Here is a 17,138-nt window from a genome sequence, read left to right as displayed (position 1 = left end):
AAGTAGTTGTAAAGGCTGAAGGTTTTTTACCTCCATACATTCTATGCATGAAGGTAAAAAACCTGTGTACTGCTCCCCCCATACTCACCTGAGCCCCCTCTTTATCCAGCGATGTGCATGGGAGCCTTGGTTGACTCAGCTCTCTCTCCTCATTGGCTGAGACAGCAGCAAGAGCCGTGTGTCAATCACAGTCAGTGAGCCAATGAGGAGAGAGCATGGGGCAGGGCCAAGCCGTGGCTCTATGTGTCTTATGCACGCATACAGCAGGGCTCAGGAACGAGCACACACCAGTGCCCCCATAAGAAGCAACTTGCTATTGAGGGCACTGCTCAAGGGGGAAGGAGCCAGGAGCGCCGGCAGGGGACCCGAGAAGAAGAGGATTGGGGCTTCTTTGTGCAAAATTAATGCACAGAGCAAGTAAGTATGACATGTTTGTTATTTAAAAAAAAAAAAAAAACACGAAGCTTTAATATCACTTTAAATTTACAATTAGGGTACATGCACACAGATGTACTCATGGGATCGCTGATGTGTCATTGCATCGACATTTACCCGTACGTATGCATATGCCATATTTCCCCAAATGTGGAGTAAGGGGGCGTACAGCCATTCACTTTGTTGATAGGCTGTGTCATCCACTAATGGCTTCCTAGCTGTGGGAAGCACATCCAATTTTTAAATTGCTTTTTTCACAGCAGAATACTGTTACTGGAAAAGCTCAAAGAGAAACTGGTGCACTCAGAATCTGGTGCAACTGTGCATGGTAGCCAATCCGCTTCTAACCTCAGCTTGCTCAATAAACTTTGACAATGAAACATGGAAACTGACTGCTTTCTTTGCAGAGTTGCACCAGATTTTCCATGCTCCAGTTTTAGTAAATAACCTGCATAGTGTACAGGCTGCATGTAGTCTGATTTCACAGACCTGGTTGTCCTGTGTTGAAGGATAATACTGCATTGCTCTCCTTAGCCTCACCACAATTGCACTTTAATGTTAAATACATATAGTCTAACTATAACTAAAATGATAAGAAAAGCTGGGTAGGGCTGGGTAGTCCATAAATCAGTTGTTTAACCTCCCTAGCGGTATTCCCGAGTGTAGCTCGGGGTAAAATGTCAGTGGCAAAAGCGGAAACCCCGAGCTACACTCGGGCTTACCATGCGGCGCTGCATAGGGAGTCCCTGCAGAGCTTACCTTGTCCTTCACTCCCGCGATGTGTCCCCTGCAGCATCCCCGGCCATCTCCTCCGGCCGATGCCGGCATCCGGCTCCTGTGTTCCGGTCCCTGTGACGTCGGGACGTACGGGCGCCGCTGGTGGCGGGAAATTTGAAAATTTTAAAAAATGTCATTTTTTGCCAAACAAATTTTACATAGCAAAACATTGCTGTTTTAAACCATTTCACATACATTTTGTCCCGAGTGCTTTGTCCGGCGCCCTGCCTGCATTTTGTCTGTTCTTTCTGCCTGGAAACTGAGAAAAGTCCATGGCGTCCAAAAAGTGTCCCTTTAGGTCAAAAGCGGTTTTAGATCAGCTAGAGAACAGCGATAGTAAATCAGAACCACTTGCAGAATTGAGTGATAATGATTCGTGGGGAAATTCGTCATCAGACACTGAAAAAGATTTTGCGACTTTGCTCAGCAATGTGCGAACTTGGCGCTATATTTCAAATTTCAGTGTTTTCGGTTTGATTATATTATTGAATTAAATGTATTATTATTATATTATTATTTTTTATGATTATTTATTAAATTAGAATTTAATTTGTGTTTCAAATTTTATCATACCCGGGATGTTTAATAGACTCTTGTTCGGACAGATTTCAGTGAGTTATTCCTAAAAATTACAGCCTACAATAAAAAAACTACATTTTTCCATGCAAAATAATGGTACCGCTTTCAGCACCAAAAATCTGAAATAATCAGAGCGCCAGGGAGGTTAATGCCAAAGCTGCCAGTTTACCTTTATTTTTTAGGGAGAAGATAATAAAAATGTTAATTGAAATGGTCCATGTGAAGGGTGTCTGAACTCTAGGCAGGCAGCTTTTCCACACCACTGGATTTTCAGTCTCCTCAATTTGTAATGCAGATAGGTAGATCTGAGAGTAAAGCACCGCACCAAGAGTTGAAAGTCTGGATACAAGTTTATTCAAATATAAATTCAAGTGGATTGTACACAAATGCCAACAGGTTTCTGGGGCCAAACCTCACCCCATTACTTAGGGCTTTCAAATAATGTGAGGTTCTGTTTAGCCAGTTTTGTGATCCAGTTTGGCCAGACAACATAATCAGGTCCCCAACCTTTATTCTGTTAAGCAATACAGTTGGTCAAGAACTCATTCCAAACCTGCAAAGCAAAAGAAATGACACACCTAAGTTTTTGTTTACAATCTTCCATTTATTTCACATTGGAATAAACTTGTATCAGGACTTTTCTGGCCTGCATATCTTTGTTAAATTGCAAAGCACAGCGGTTGCTCCTTTTTCCACCTAAGTCAAAGCAAGTCTGTGCTCTCCTGTAACCCACAATGATGCTTTGGCAGATGTGCTTTGGTGTTTTATATGATTATCTGGGCTTGCTCCAGACCATTTTTATTTGCTACAGAAAATATACTAAAAAAGAAATATAACTTTGGCTGCTCAATATTGAAGCACAACCTCTTAGTGCCATCTGTATTTATTTTAAGAACGGGTTGGATGGTTGGTATTTTACATGCATCCTTTTAAAAAATAAAAAAAAGGTATCCAAAAAAACAAAACTGAGTCCAGGATTTTAAACCACAGAAATAAATGTTGCTTTATATGGTTGCTTAGATCCTGCTAGAGCCTAAATGGGGGTGGTAATGGCTGGTTGCCACCAGATTTAAAGCCTAATGCTAGATACACATGGCAAGTTTTTTTAATTTATTTTTTTTAGTCCACCCAGTGGGCTGAACAAAAAACTGAGGGTTCACCGTAATAAATAAGCGATGTTAGTGTGGCGATCTTCCCTGCTGAGCTTTTGTGTTCTGACAGGGGACTGCCCCCCACCCCCACTACAACACACCGGTCAGCGCTCACAGCCATTGGCTGCAATGCTAGTTTTCCATTGGGGCTGGCTGCTGTACACACTGGCCAAATGTCCACCAGTTTCTGTTGAACCAGTCAATTTTCAGCCTGTGTGTACCAGCCTTAACTCCATGTTTTAGTGAATTGAATGCATTTTCATAAAACTTGTGAGCAGGCAGGCTAATTTATCACAGAAGAGACATGCAATGTCTCTTCTGCAAAAAAAAATACATTTTCTTGCCTGCTTACAGAGTTATGTGTCATGTGAACTGGACCTGTACATGCAGCACTCTTTTTGGAAACATTAGGGGTCTAATAGACCCCAATGTCTTCCCTGCCCTTCACACCATTTAACTGAGCACAGGTCTGCTCAGTTAGATGTGTCCTCTGGCTGTACCGGTCAGGAAATGGTGGATTTGAAGCCGGAAGTGACAAAATCTTTGTCGCTTCCAGTTTCTTTGCTTACAGGTGATATCGAGGCATGGATATGCCTCAGTCTCTCCCCACTCTTTATCCTGAAGCAGGCGATTGTGGTCCTGGGCTCCTGTTAAGAGTGGGAGAGTCCAGGAACCTCAGGGGAAGGGGGTGATTGCACCGCTCTGGTCTGTGAAATTGGTCAGCGGCTATAAAGTTGCCGGATCACTTTCACTTTAAAGCTGGTTCCTGACTGAACAAATGGAGCACAAGCCATCTGCTTAAGATTAACAGTTCACTCTATTTCCAAAGAGCTGAACTAGTTTTTCATGTGTAGCCCTCCATTTCCTGAATTCCTCACCTAGGCAAGGATAAAGTAGGAATCCCCCCACCTCCTGGGGTGTCCACATCACACATCCGAAGAAGTAGTTTTCGTAAGGGGCGCATGTGCGCATCAAGATCTCATGCATGCGCAGACAAGCTGCTGTTCTCTGTCAGGTATTAGGGATCTGGCAGAGACCTGTGATATGTTTGTGCATGCATGGAATATTTGAGAATGGCAGTATGGGAGAAGAATGGCGCAAGGAGAACTTTGAAAGAACAACAACACTGGTTTCCATAGACTAACAATTTTTTTGTTTTTTCCCCATACAGGAACAATTGTTAAATGGAGGGAACTTAGTTAACCCCAGATAGGATCAAGTTTCTCTTTAAAGTACATGTATAGCCAAAACTTTTCTCTTGTTTTGATTGGAGTGGGAAACAGAATCTCTTTGTTTTTAATTCTTTCTGTGTCTCTACTGGGGAAATTCAGAACATTATCTTTAAATTTTTGGGTTCAAGTACCCTTTAAAGTGTAGGCAAAATGTTTAAATTAGTTTTGGATTGCGTACAGTTGGGGAGAATTTCCTTCACTTTGCCTAGGAGGCGCATCAGGACGTGAGAGGAAATTCCCTCTTATTTATTTATTTCAGATACTTATATAGCACCATCAATTTACGCTGTGCTTTTTACATACATATTGTACATTCACATCAGTCCCTAACCCTCAAGGGGTGTGCAATCTAAGGTCCCTAGCTCACATTCATTCATACACATACTAGGGCCAATGTAGACAGGATCCAATTAACCTACCAGCATGTCTTTGGAGTGTGGGAGGAAACTGGAGTACCCAGAGGAAACCCACACAGGCACAGGGAGGACATGCAAACTCCAGGCAGGTGGCGCCATGGTTGGGATTTGAACCAACAGCCCTAGTACTGCTAGGCAGAAGTGCTGACCACTTAGCCACTCTGCTGCCCAGCTGTCTTAGACAGTTGGCCCCGGTACATGTGTGCCCATTGGAATATTTCTCCTCACCTCTTGTTCTGATGATAACCAACTCTAAAATTCTGTAATATTCCAGATTACCAGTCCTTAGATGAGATGTCAGCATTAGTTTTCCTTTTCTTTTATACTGGTAATCCTGCTTATGATAACCTTCTGTTTTAGAATGACATTGCTTACTCGTTGTACTGTATACAGTATATGAAGAAGCCATGGTTGTGACACTGCTCTCCTGATTTCTTCTATAAACACATTCTCCTCACTTCATTTCTATTACGTTGGGGCAGGAGAAGTGTGTAGTTTACAGAAGATAGCTTGGAAGGAAGATAGCAAGTTTGAGTCTTATTTCAGTTCCCAAGGACATCGCATTTCTGGCTTGATCAACAGGTGTTTTTTGTACTTGCTGTACATATATTTAGCCTGAAAAAAGAAAATGAATTCAGTTAGTCTTAGGACTTGTAAGCTGCTATATATTTATCTGAATCGTACAATACAGGACTGGTATTTATAGACCATGGTCTATGCTGTTACCTTCAGATGATTGGCAAAAGTGCTTTTCTTTTTTAAATCATTGTTTTTGTTTCATTTGAATCTTCTGTCAACTTCTGACTGCTTATTGCATTGTGCTACCTAGTAGTTCCCGGCTCGGTTGTCCCTCCTGTTAAGGGCCCACCTTGGCATGAAGCTCAACATGTAAAGTTAGCTGCAGGGTGCTATATAGGTCCAGGGCTGTGGTACATTTCTATAGTTTCCAGACCCTGAAGACCACTTTGAGGTTATGCCGACTGTTACAGACAAAACCTGGGCCTCTAATAGGACATGGTTTCCCTGTATATTAACACTGACTCCTGGCATTAAGCACACTATCCTCGGTACATAGCCCACTACACGGTTTAGTGGCACCCTCTGTAATTTTGTCTTTAACGCTTCTCAAAAAGCATTTTTGAGTTTGGTCATTTTTCCCTCCTACCTGGAATCAATCTCAGAAGGATGAGATAACTGCATCATTCCTCCTAGGTGATGTGTTCTACCCCGCATGTTCACCTGAGAAAGAACGCAGTATGTTGCCTCATGTCCATCGCCATCTTCTGCAGAGGAACAGCCCAGGGTTATAGAAGCTCCTTCTTGGGACACGCAAAACCCCTATCCATTCTGCAGTGCTTAACTGTACTCCACATGGGATTCCCTCACTAGCAGTGGCAGATCACAGGCACAAGGGAGCTGGGACTAAGGGCCAGAACAACATGCTTTCTGCTGACGGCCTACAGGAAAGAAAGAAATCACTGCTCATGGTGATAGCTGGTCCCTTGTCTCAGAGCAATGTCTTATAATGACACTGGTCGCCTCGCCTAACTCTAGCTCCCTCTCAGACACACACCATGTGGCCTGTCTGACAAAAGCAGATTTTTCTTCCACTGTGTTTGAATTCTTTGGAAAACTCATAGCACTTCTAGGACCTTCGGTTTCCAGCAGCCATAATTTCTACACATCCTCTATTCTTCCTGACCCTTTTTTGGAATTAGAGAGAGAACCTCCTTCACTTGAAGATACTGTGGAGGAATGTATTGAGGAACCCTGATTTTGTAGCAGAGGCAGCAAAGGATTTTCCCTCTCCTGTGGCATGTGAGGTTCACGTTTTTGCTTTGCACCAAATGCTTTCCAACCGGGACACACTAGTTGATGTGGTGCGTGCACACTAGCCCTTTCCTAACACTGGTTAAGTTTAAAATACATTGAGACCATCTTCAGAGAAGTAGATTTAGAAGAAGAGTCTGTTGGTATTAAAGGTGGTGGACGAAACATAAACAACCTGCGCTATGCCGATGACACAACGCTTATCACCAGCACCAAAGAAGATATGCTGTATTTACTGAGAAATGTTAAAGTCGAAATTCGTAACATGGGATTAGAACTGAATATAAATAACACGAAGATCATGAACATGCTTGACAGAATAGAAGTTGTCAATCATTTTAATCTCCTAGGTTCTCTCATAAACAAGGAAGCAGCCAGCAGTGATGAACTATTCCGCAGAATTGCACTTGGTAGCTACACAATGATGACTGTCAACAAAGTTTTCAAATGCAAAGAAATTACACTGAAAACAAAGATCATACTTGTCTATGCACTCATTTTATCAGTTGTCAATTACCGTTGTGAGAGCTGGACACTATGAAAACAGGTTAGAAAGAAGATTGACTCATTTGAGCTTTGGTGCTGGAGAAGAATTTTATGTCTGCCATGGACAGTCCATAGAACTAATTTTGGAAGGGATCAAACCAGCTATGTCACTAGAAAACCAAATGATGAAGTTGTGACTGTTTTATTTTGGCCACATTATCAGAAGAGAGAGATCACTGGAGAAGGAAATAATGTTTGGAGAGATTGAAGTAACCAGATGAAGAGGGAGAACAACTACTATGTGGTTGAACACTTTAACTACAGCTGTGGGATAACACTGGAGGATCTTGCCAGACTAGCACAAAACAGACTTGTTTGGAGCTCTATTTCATCAGTTCGCTAGGACCCAAGTTAGGCTACGTTCACACTAGCGTTGTGTGCAGGCGGCAGAGAGGCGTTTGGGAAGCGTTTTTACCGCTTCCCAAATGCCTCTGCCAATTCTGCACATTACAGCACATGGTGCTGTTCTAAGGGGAGCGTTTGCGTCGCAGCAAAACGGACGCCTCTGGTCGAGTCAGGAGGAGTTGAAGCGTCCTATTCTAGTCTATGGTGCCGCTCCGCAAACGCCCAGCCGGCGTTTGCAATGCAGTTGCGGCGTGGTTGCGGGGCGTTTGCAGAGTGGTAACACCATTCAAACTGCATTATAGGCGTTTGTGGGGCGTTTTTAACGCTCGGCAACCGCCACTAAACCGCGCATGCGGCGTTTGACGAGCGTTAAAAAACGCTCCACAAACGCCGGACCAACGCTTGCCAAACGCTTTAGGGGCGTTTGGCAAACGTTGGTAAAACAGCCAAGTGTGAATGAGCCCTTAATGGCACTTAATAATAATAATAATAATAATAAGTTTAAAAAGACCTATTCTGGTGGTGGAGCCTGTCATCTCTATTCTTGATAAACAGCTTACCTTTCCTATTGAGGATGTTCCCTCTTTTAAGGACATTTTAGAGCCGTCCTAAGGCACCGTGCAACACCAATGTTTCTTAAAACACATATTTTTATTACTACATCTCTTATAAAAGGTAAACTTGTATGCTTTGAACTTTGCAACAGTCTATTGTACCCTCATCAAGAGAGTCTACGAAAAGCAAATATTGGAGACGTTTGCACTCATGTAAGCTGCTGTACTCTAAGTGGATGATAGTTGATGCAAAGGGGGTCATTTTTTTAATAATCTTTTAAAAGTGTTTATAGTTTTGTAGTTTGCCTTTATATCTTTAGATTGTAAGCTCCATGAGCAGGGCCCTCACATTCCTTCTGTACTGAAATGTATTGTAATTGTACTGTCTCCCGTTATATTGTAAAGCGCTGCGCAAACTGTTGGCGCTATATAAATCCTGTATAATAATAATATTAATAAGAGATGTATTAATAAAAATGTGTTGTCTTATGAAAATTGGTGTTGCACAGTGGCTCAAAAGTCTTGCCATTTTCTTATATATCTATGTAGGTATTTGAGTTTTGGGATGTGGCATTTGTTTGAGCCCATATAAACTATTGATGATTTCTATATTAACAGACTATAGCTAATTGTTCGAGACACATGAATAGAGACCAGGAAACTGTCTTTGATGGCCCTGCACTCTCAGAACAATTAGAACTGATGCGTTCAGCCATAGTTTGTGTTGATGCCCTTGAAAATGTAATTTGACAAGTTTCACAAATTGCTCATCTCTGTGCACATGCCCAGTATTTTGTGGCTGAAAGCTTGGCTTGCTGAACATGCTTGCCTTTTGATGGTGATTGCCTTTTTTTGGGGAATTCCTTGATAAATTCATCAATGAAGTAACTGGGGGAGAGGTGTGCTCACCCCATAAGAAAAGGTCTAACTCTCTTACACCTGCAGTGTCCACCACAACTCAAAGAAAGAGATTGTTTTGTTTTTCCTTTGCTTCACAAGTCCTGTCCTTCAAAGTTCACCAGGCCCTCCCAGAAGCTCTCTTTATAATGTCTATTGGCCTTTGCTGCAGTCTGGATTTGAGGTGTACTAGACCTTTGAGTCCAATCTTTCATATCTAAGGAATACAAAATACAAAACAGAGTTTCCATCCTTTGCCTTTCTGTGCTTTTTACAATCCAATCCTCCAGCTTCAGACCAAAAAAAGGTAGATTTATTGATTGTCTTGCACCAACTTTTGGCACAAGGGGTGGTTGTACCAGTTTCTCAATCACAATGGCTTTCAGGTTTCTATTCAAACTCATTCACAGTATGGAAACCAAAAGAGGGCTTAAAATCCTTAAACCGATTTCTTTGTGTACCAAAATACCAGATAGAATCAACGAGATCTGTCACTGCTTCTCTCAGACGAGTGGAATTTCTTGACTCAGTAGACATATAAAATGCCTATCTACACATCTCCATTTTCCTATCAAACCAGAGCTTCCTGCATTTTGCTGTGGCAGCATTTCCAATATGTTGCACCACCATTCATGCTCTTACAGGCACCCCAAGTGTTCACAAAAATGCTTGCCCTGCTTCTGGCTCTTCTTCAAATCCACGGCATGCAAGTCACAGGTTACCTGGACTACTTTTTACTGATGGACTCTTCAACCAAGACCCTATCTGCCACCATCCAAATGATCAGCCAGTTCCTTCAAATCTTTGGCTAGGCAATCAGCATTCCAAAATCTGCTTTCCAGCCCCACACACTGGAGTACCTGGGTCTAGTTGTGGACACAGCCCAAGTCAGAATTATTTTCTCGCAGGAAAATATTAAATCCCGACAGTCCAAATTTTGGACCCTCAGGTCATGACACCTCCCAATTTAGGAATTTACATTTCCCATTTTTGTTCTTGTGTACTTTGCCCCCTCTCTTCTTCATAGGATCTTTTGCAGTATCTTTGATGTATAGTGATTTTGTCAGATTAAGGCTTTTGCCTTTGTCACTTTTCTTTATTTTTACTTTTTACCTTTTTTCTTTCTCTTTTTTGGCACATTCTAGCTCTGACATACTATGTATGCTTCATTTTCTGTGTACATGACATTGTTCTAGTATACATCTAAAAATGGCCACTGAAACCCCAAATTGTTACAGCTGTTTTCTGCATAGTGCAGTTTACAGCAGCCTGAAGAGAGAAGTCTTGTATGTGTGTAAATTTGAAGAAAGTTTTTGGTCCTACCTTCGCTCACAAAGTACCAGAATGTGAAAATATTCTACATGCAAAGTCCCTTAAGGAATGAAATAATGAAAACCTGAAGGAGTTTTAAAAGAATACTTTGGGGGTGTCAAAGTGGTTGTTGACTTTGAGAAGATGAAGTGTGCATTGTGAGGATACAATTTTGTACCAGTTAGAGAAGTGCGTGCGGTTTTTCCTCTCTCTCATCATTCAAACTCAGCCTTTTTCAGCTAGGGTGCCCTCGGGTGCCTTCAGGTTTTTTCAGGGGTGCCTTGGCAAAATCCTTAGAATTGGCCCAAAAATTGTACACAATTGGATGAAGTGGCAAGTTGATGAAGCCTGTCTTTTAGTTACACAAAACCTCAGGTTTTCAATGTGCAATATCACATTCTTCCAGCCACTGGCGTCCTAACAACCAATGGCATCATCGGTTGATGAGGAGGATGTCGAGTGCCTGCACAGCATCCTTGTTTGCCCCTCTTCATCAGCACTAGGGTCACATTGGCAGAATGAGGGAGAGAAACTGAGGAAGAAGAGAAACATTGAAATAATAGTCAGTACCAGTGTGCAAAGGTGTATTTGTTTTGGAAGAATACATTACCTCCAATGTGTGGATGTAATTGCATTCTGTAAAAGTTTAGTTTTTTTACAGTTTAGAATGGGGTGTGTTGAGATTGTCCATGGTTTTAAAGGGTTCCTTTACTGGAAAAGGTTGAGAATCACTGCTCTAGCTCATGTAGTAGTCTTTCTGGAAGTTTGAGTTAACATTTTGGCCCGATTTTGGGCCAGACAAATTCTTGGCCAAATAAAGCAGCGCTGTAAAAGAAACATTTTTGTTTTGCTTGAAGTTATCGTTTTAGTGCTGGCGTTTCTGCCAAAATTGTACTTGTTTTTTTTGTTTTTTTTTAACTATGAGTAAAAGTTTTATGTCTTTTCAGTCCATGCACTGTCTGTATGAGGAGTCTAAAGAAGAATGTGTTCAACTCTGATTTGAAGTGTAGGTGTAGGCACCATTTTTTTTTTTTTTTAGTTTTGGATAGAGTGGGAAACTGAGTTGAGTTTTCATTTCTGTCCCCACAAGGGAGATGGACCCCTCTGTGTACCCTGGGGACCATTGTCACGCTAGCCATATACCAGTAGAATTTAATTTGAACCTTTGTATGGAAATTCTGAAAAATAATTTTTCAGAGCATTCCATCATGCCGTCATTGAGTTAAATAATTGTTCCAAAGCCCTTCGAATTTTGTCCAAACCTGCTACTTGAATGGAATCCCAGATGTATTAAACAGGTTTCTTTTGTGCCTAGAACATGCGCATTAAGCTGGCCATAAATGGATTGAAATTTTGTTGCATGTGTGGCAGCTCTAACTTAAAGAAGTCAAACGGGCTTGTTGGAAATTGTTTTCGATCAGCGGCTGCAGCCAATGGAGGCATCCCTGTTGTCAGAATACGATGGGGGAAATTTACTAAAACTGGAGCATGCACAATCTGCTGCAGTTCTGCATAGAAACCAATCAGCTTCCAGGTTTTATTGTCAAGTGTTCTGTCTCTCCAATCTAAGCATTGAAAGTGTGATCTCTGTAACTTACAGTTGTGATGAGATAGCGATAACTCCAATCTTAGTTGAATACCACAGTCAATGACTCAATCGGATGACACCTTGTAGATCTTGTGAAGTTTATTCCATAAACTGAGAGAATCTTACAACAATGAAAATCTGATAGGTCAAAAGATCATAATGTGATCTGCTTCATGACATGAGGGTAGAAGCTGCAATGCATTTCTGGGAAAGGGGGAGAGCTATCAATACAGCATTAACCAAAGGAAAGGGAGGAGCAAAAACAAATTACAGAGAACACTTAACTAGTTGCCGACCGCAGATAGCCGAATGACGGCTGCACTGCGGCCGGCCAGTTCTGGGTGGACGTCATCAGTGCCCTGATGATCGGTGCCCAGCAGTGCCACCCGCAAGTTCCGCCCACCTGTGCCCAGCAGTGCGCCCACTAGCTCCGCCCACCTGTGCCCAGCAGTGCACCCACCTGTGCCACTCTGCAGTGTCACACACCTGTGCCCAGAAGTGCCACCTACCTGTGCCCACCCACCTGTGCCCACCAGTGCCACCCACCTGTGCCCACCCACCAGTGCTTCCCACCAGTGCCACCCACCAGTGCAGCCCAGCGGTGCTGCCAGTCAGTGCTACCAGTCAGTGCCCAGCGATTGTGCCAGTCAGTGCCGCCAGTCAGTGCCCAGCAGTGATGCCAGTCAGTGCCGTCTATCAGTACCCATCATCAGTGTCACCTATCAGTGCCGCCTATCAGTGCTGCATATTAGTGCCGCCTATCCGTGACACCTCATTAGTGCTGTCTATCAGTGCCGCCTATCCGTGCCACCTCATTAGTACTGCCTATCAGTGCCCTTTAGTGCTGCCTATCAGTGCCCATCAGTGCCACCTATCAGTGCCCATCAGTGCTGCCTCATCAACGCACATCAGTGAAGGAGAAAAATTACCTGTTTGAAAAATTTTATAATAGAAACAAAGAAACTTTTTTTTTTTTTTTCAAATTTTTTGCACTTTTTTTTATTTATAGCGCAAAAAGTAAAGCGCCCAGTGGCAATTAAATACCACCAAAAGAAAGCTCTATTTGTGAGAAAAAAATGATCAAAATTTCATATGGGTACAATGTTGCATGACCGCGCAATTGTCAAAGTGCGGCAGCGCTGAAAGCTGAAAATTGGCCTGGTAAATAAGGGGGTATAAGTGCCCGGTAGGCAAGTGGTTAAAGGCATATGACATCAAGGCCTAATTGAGCAAGCTGACATTAGAAGCTGCTTGGCTACTATGCACAGCTGCAGAGCTGCACCAGATTCTGAATGCTCCAGTTTTTTCCCTCAATGTGATTGTGTTGGTAGGAATCCTTTTTTTTTTGTTGCTGAATTTATAAAACTTGTCTGAGAGTTCAGAAAACAGGGAGTGGAGAGCTGAAATCACACACTGCAGAGCTAAGTGAGGACAGCTTAGAGCTGATTGGAGGGAAGAAACACCCCCCCTCCTCCACATCACACAGGAACAGAGCTGAGGCTGTTAATCTGTAAGAGGTCCCTCCCCTGTCACCATTTTTCTCTTAGTGTCAGGAAAGCTTGTCAGACGTGATTCATGCTGATAGTAAAGGAACAAAGCAGAAGACAGAAATGACACTTAGCCCTGGTTCACACTGACCGTGGCTTTGAAAATGTGCTACATCAAGTGAAGTAGTGCAATTTCAAAGCCACTGGTCAGTGCGATTTCATGTGTGGCTTGCCTCACATCTGTTCGACTTCATGCACTGATGTCTATGCAAGTTACACATAAAAATTGCCAAAAAAAGTGCAGGAACCTTTTTTCAAAATCAGTGCCGCACCCCAAACTCAGAGTTGCACCAATTTGAATGGCTCCATAGGCACAAATAGGATGTGACTTGGAACTATCAAATCCCCTGACAAGTGGCATCGCTGTGAACCAGGGCTGAGTGCTTTGGATTGAGAGCAGTACACACTATAGAGGGATATTTTGTTCATATTTCATGTCTGAGGTTTACAACCACTTTAAGGAGAAAAAAATCTTATATTTTGGAGTTGTTATGACAGCAAGTTTTGAAATGATAATTGTCTAAGATGTGAATTTCTCTCACTTTGTTGGGAATTCCTGTTACTTCCTAGGAGTTTTAACCCTTCTCTGCTCTGTCTAAGGGCCAGTTCACACTACAAAAATGCACTCTGGATGCATTCCGAATAAGTTTTTGCTTATAGTTCACACCACACGCAATTCTGATGCAGCTTTAATGCAGTTTGCCATGTTCCAGTATGCAGCATGTTCTACTTTTTTTTTCTACACCGGAAACTGACTGGAACTGACTGCACTAGTGTGAACCAGGGCCATTGGAATACATGGAAAACACTGTACATGCATTTTTGATGCAGAAAAAAAAGCACACTGAACTGCATCTTGTGTGAACTAGCCCTAAAATTAGAAAGAAAAGCTCTGGCTATACATTTACTTTAAATGAGAACAACTAATGAATGCCGCTGAATGTTTGTTTGTTGCAGCAAAACGAATGTTACAATCTTGTGTATGGTATACATTTTTCAGTGGTCAGACTGCTGATGGACATCCTTGAGCGAGAAGTTGTACAAGCAGAGAGCTCCTTGTTGGAAGCAGCAGCCTCGTTTCCTTTGTATGGTCGTGTACACTGTGTCATTGGGATGCTGGAGCAGTTGTCTGTGGGGTAAGTGACATGAATAAAGCAGCTCTACGCCCTAATCTATGGTGCATTCCCAATTAACGGTGCAGATTTCCGATTTACTTTTTCCCCTCTCCTGTTTTCTGCTTATGTGCACACGCCTGTTAAGGTGCACATGTACCCAACATTACATGTTTACCTTTCTAAACTGTAATTGAGATTATGTAGAAATCTTGTAGACTTCACCTCCGCAACATCTCCAAGATATGCCCGTTCCTAACCTCCGAAACCACTAAGTAACTTACTCACTCCCTTATTATATCACGCCTTGACTATTGTAACTCCCTCCTCATTGGCCTACCTCATCGCAGGCTATCCCCTCTTCAGTCTATCATGAATGCTGCTGCCAGGCTCATCCACCTTACTAACCGTTCTGTGTCTGACAATCCCTCCACTGGCTTCCCATTGCCCATCGGATAAAATTCAAAACATTAACAATCGCATATAAAGCCATTTATAACTCTGCCCAAAATTACATCACCGATCTTGTCTCCAAATATCACCCAAACCGTACTCTCCACTCCTCACACGACCTCCTGCTCTCTAGCTCCCTTATCTCCTCCTCCCATGCTCGTCTCCAAGACTTCTCCAGGGCGTCACCCATCCTCTGGAACTCCCTACCCCATTCTATCAGACTATCGCCTACTCTGCTTACCTTTAGGCGATCATTGAAAACCTATCTCTTCAGGGAAGCCTATCCCGCCCTCTGCTAATACTGGTATTCTCTACGCTTCCAACCAGTCTATCCCCCACAGTTACTACCTTTTGTACCACTCACCCTCTCTCCTAGATTGTAAGTTCCCAGGATCAGGGCCCTCAAATCCCTCTTGTATTGAACTGTATTGTTACTGTATTGTCTCCCACTATAATGTAAAGCGCTGAGCAAACTGTTGCCGTTATATAAATCCTGTACAATAATGTACCCTGCTGAATACATTCATGCGCTATGTGTACATGCAGTGACCAAGCTGTCACTTACAACAGTCACAGTAGTGGTGCTGGGAAATGAAAACTGACCCCACAGTGGAAATCGGTCATTTGACATTGATTGCCAAACACCAGTGTTGCAAAATCCCTCTATTGTCATAGAAACCTTTGTATTACTTTCATAGAGTAGAGAGAGGTTGACCACTATGTTGTACCCAAGCACACTGCAGCTGTTTGAGAAAGGAAGGGGATTTATTTATTTATTTCAGGTATTTCTATAGCGCCATCAATTTACACAGCGCTTTACATATATATTGTACATTCACATCAGCCTCTAACCCTCAAGGAGCGTACAATCTAATTTACAGTCATACATACACATACTAGGGCCAATTTAGACAGGAGCCAATTAATTAACCAGCATATCTTTGGAGTGCGGGAGAAAACCGGAGTACCCGAAGGAAAACCCGCACAGGGAGAACATGCAAACTCCAGGCAGGTGGTGCCGTGGTTGGGATTCGAACTAACGACCCGAGTACTGACAGGGGGAAGTGCTAACCATTTAGCCACTGTGCTGCCCATTTAAAGTTTAACTCTACCTTTTAGACCATGTTACACCCATATCCAGGCAGTTATTTAACCAGTTGCTGCCCGGCCGCCATCTGGCTATAGGACGGCCGGCATATAGCGTCCGTACAGCAACGCGCTGCGGCGCGATCTGTCACCGGCCGTTTACCTCGGAGATGACGAATGACAGATCTGAGTACCGGCCCCGTTGCCAGTATCATGTGACCTGCTGTGACCAATCACAGCAGGTCACATGACAGTTGTATACAATGGATGGCTTCCTTTCATGCCATCCATTGTATACAAGTGTGTCTATCTGTGAATGGTCACAGTGATCACATGCACAAACTGGGCCAATCACAGCCCAGTTGTGTCATGTGATTAGTTGTGGCCAAATCACAGCTAAGCAGAAAAAAAAAAACCCTGAATGGCTCGATTTCATTCAGGTAAATGCTTGCTTATAGCAAAGTAATTCTTTGCTATACGCAAATTGTGTAAAAAAAAAAAAAAAATACTAATCACTTCCCCAAAGTAGTACAATGTTACTATGGTAACATTATACTACTTTGGTCATAGTGAAATATGAAAACAAAATCTTTAAAAAAGAGAAAAAAAGTGATAGAAAAATTAAAAATAATAGAAAAAAATTAAGTTATACTTTTTTTTTTTTCGTACTGTCACCAGTCAGTGTCCTTTATCACCACCATGCCAGTTATATGATGACGCTGTACTGCACTGGTGACAGTATGTACAAAAAATTTTTTTCATTTTTTTTCCCTTAATTTTCCGAAAAATTATAACAAAAAATTACAACTTCAAAAAACTCGCCATGCCTCTTATGCAATACGTCGGACTGTCTACTTTGCAAAAATGGGTAATTTGGGGGATATCTGTACTGTTCTGACATTCTTGGACCTCAAGAAATTAGATTGGCCGTCAGTACTTCAGGATTGATCAATTTTCAGATATTTCTCATAGTTTGTGAACTCTATAACTTTCCTACAGGCTAAATAATACATCCTAATTTGGGTTATTTTCACCAAAGACATGTAGCAGAATACATCTTTGCCTAAATTTATGAAGAACAATTATTTATTTGCAAACTTTTACAACAGAAACAAAGAAAAACGTGGTTTGCAGGTAAAAAAATGTGCATTTATTATATTTGTCTATAGGAGCCTGGAAAGCATTGCATCAGTGATCAGCAGATCGCCGATGCCATGCAGGTCTCCTGCAGACCTGTCAGAATATCTGCTTGCCGTACGGGATGTATGGCCAAGCAGAT

At 42.3% G+C, this 17,138-nt stretch overlaps 1 protein-coding gene across 1 annotated transcript in view; it reads left to right on the top strand.

Annotated features, from left to right (window-relative positions):
• THADA (THADA armadillo repeat containing) overlaps positions 1–17,138 on the top strand; it is an 870,089-nt gene that overhangs the window by 86,691 nt on the left and 766,260 nt on the right. Inside the window, exon 18 of the mRNA XM_089677843.1 lies at positions 14,209–14,344. Coding sequence (XP_089533969.1) covers positions 14,209–14,344 — 136 coding nt within the window. The remainder of the gene's footprint in view (positions 1–14,208; positions 14,345–17,138) is intronic.

Source organism: Staurois parvus, unplaced genomic scaffold, assembly GCF_062004578.1.
Source record: "Staurois parvus isolate SC_StPar_1 unplaced genomic scaffold, SC_StPar_1.0 ptg000192l, whole genome shotgun sequence".
Classification (NCBI taxonomy): domain Eukaryota; kingdom Metazoa; phylum Chordata; class Amphibia; order Anura; family Ranidae; genus Staurois; species Staurois parvus.
Note: the sequence above shows the minus strand (reverse complement) of the source record. Positions and strands in the feature narration are given on the sequence as shown.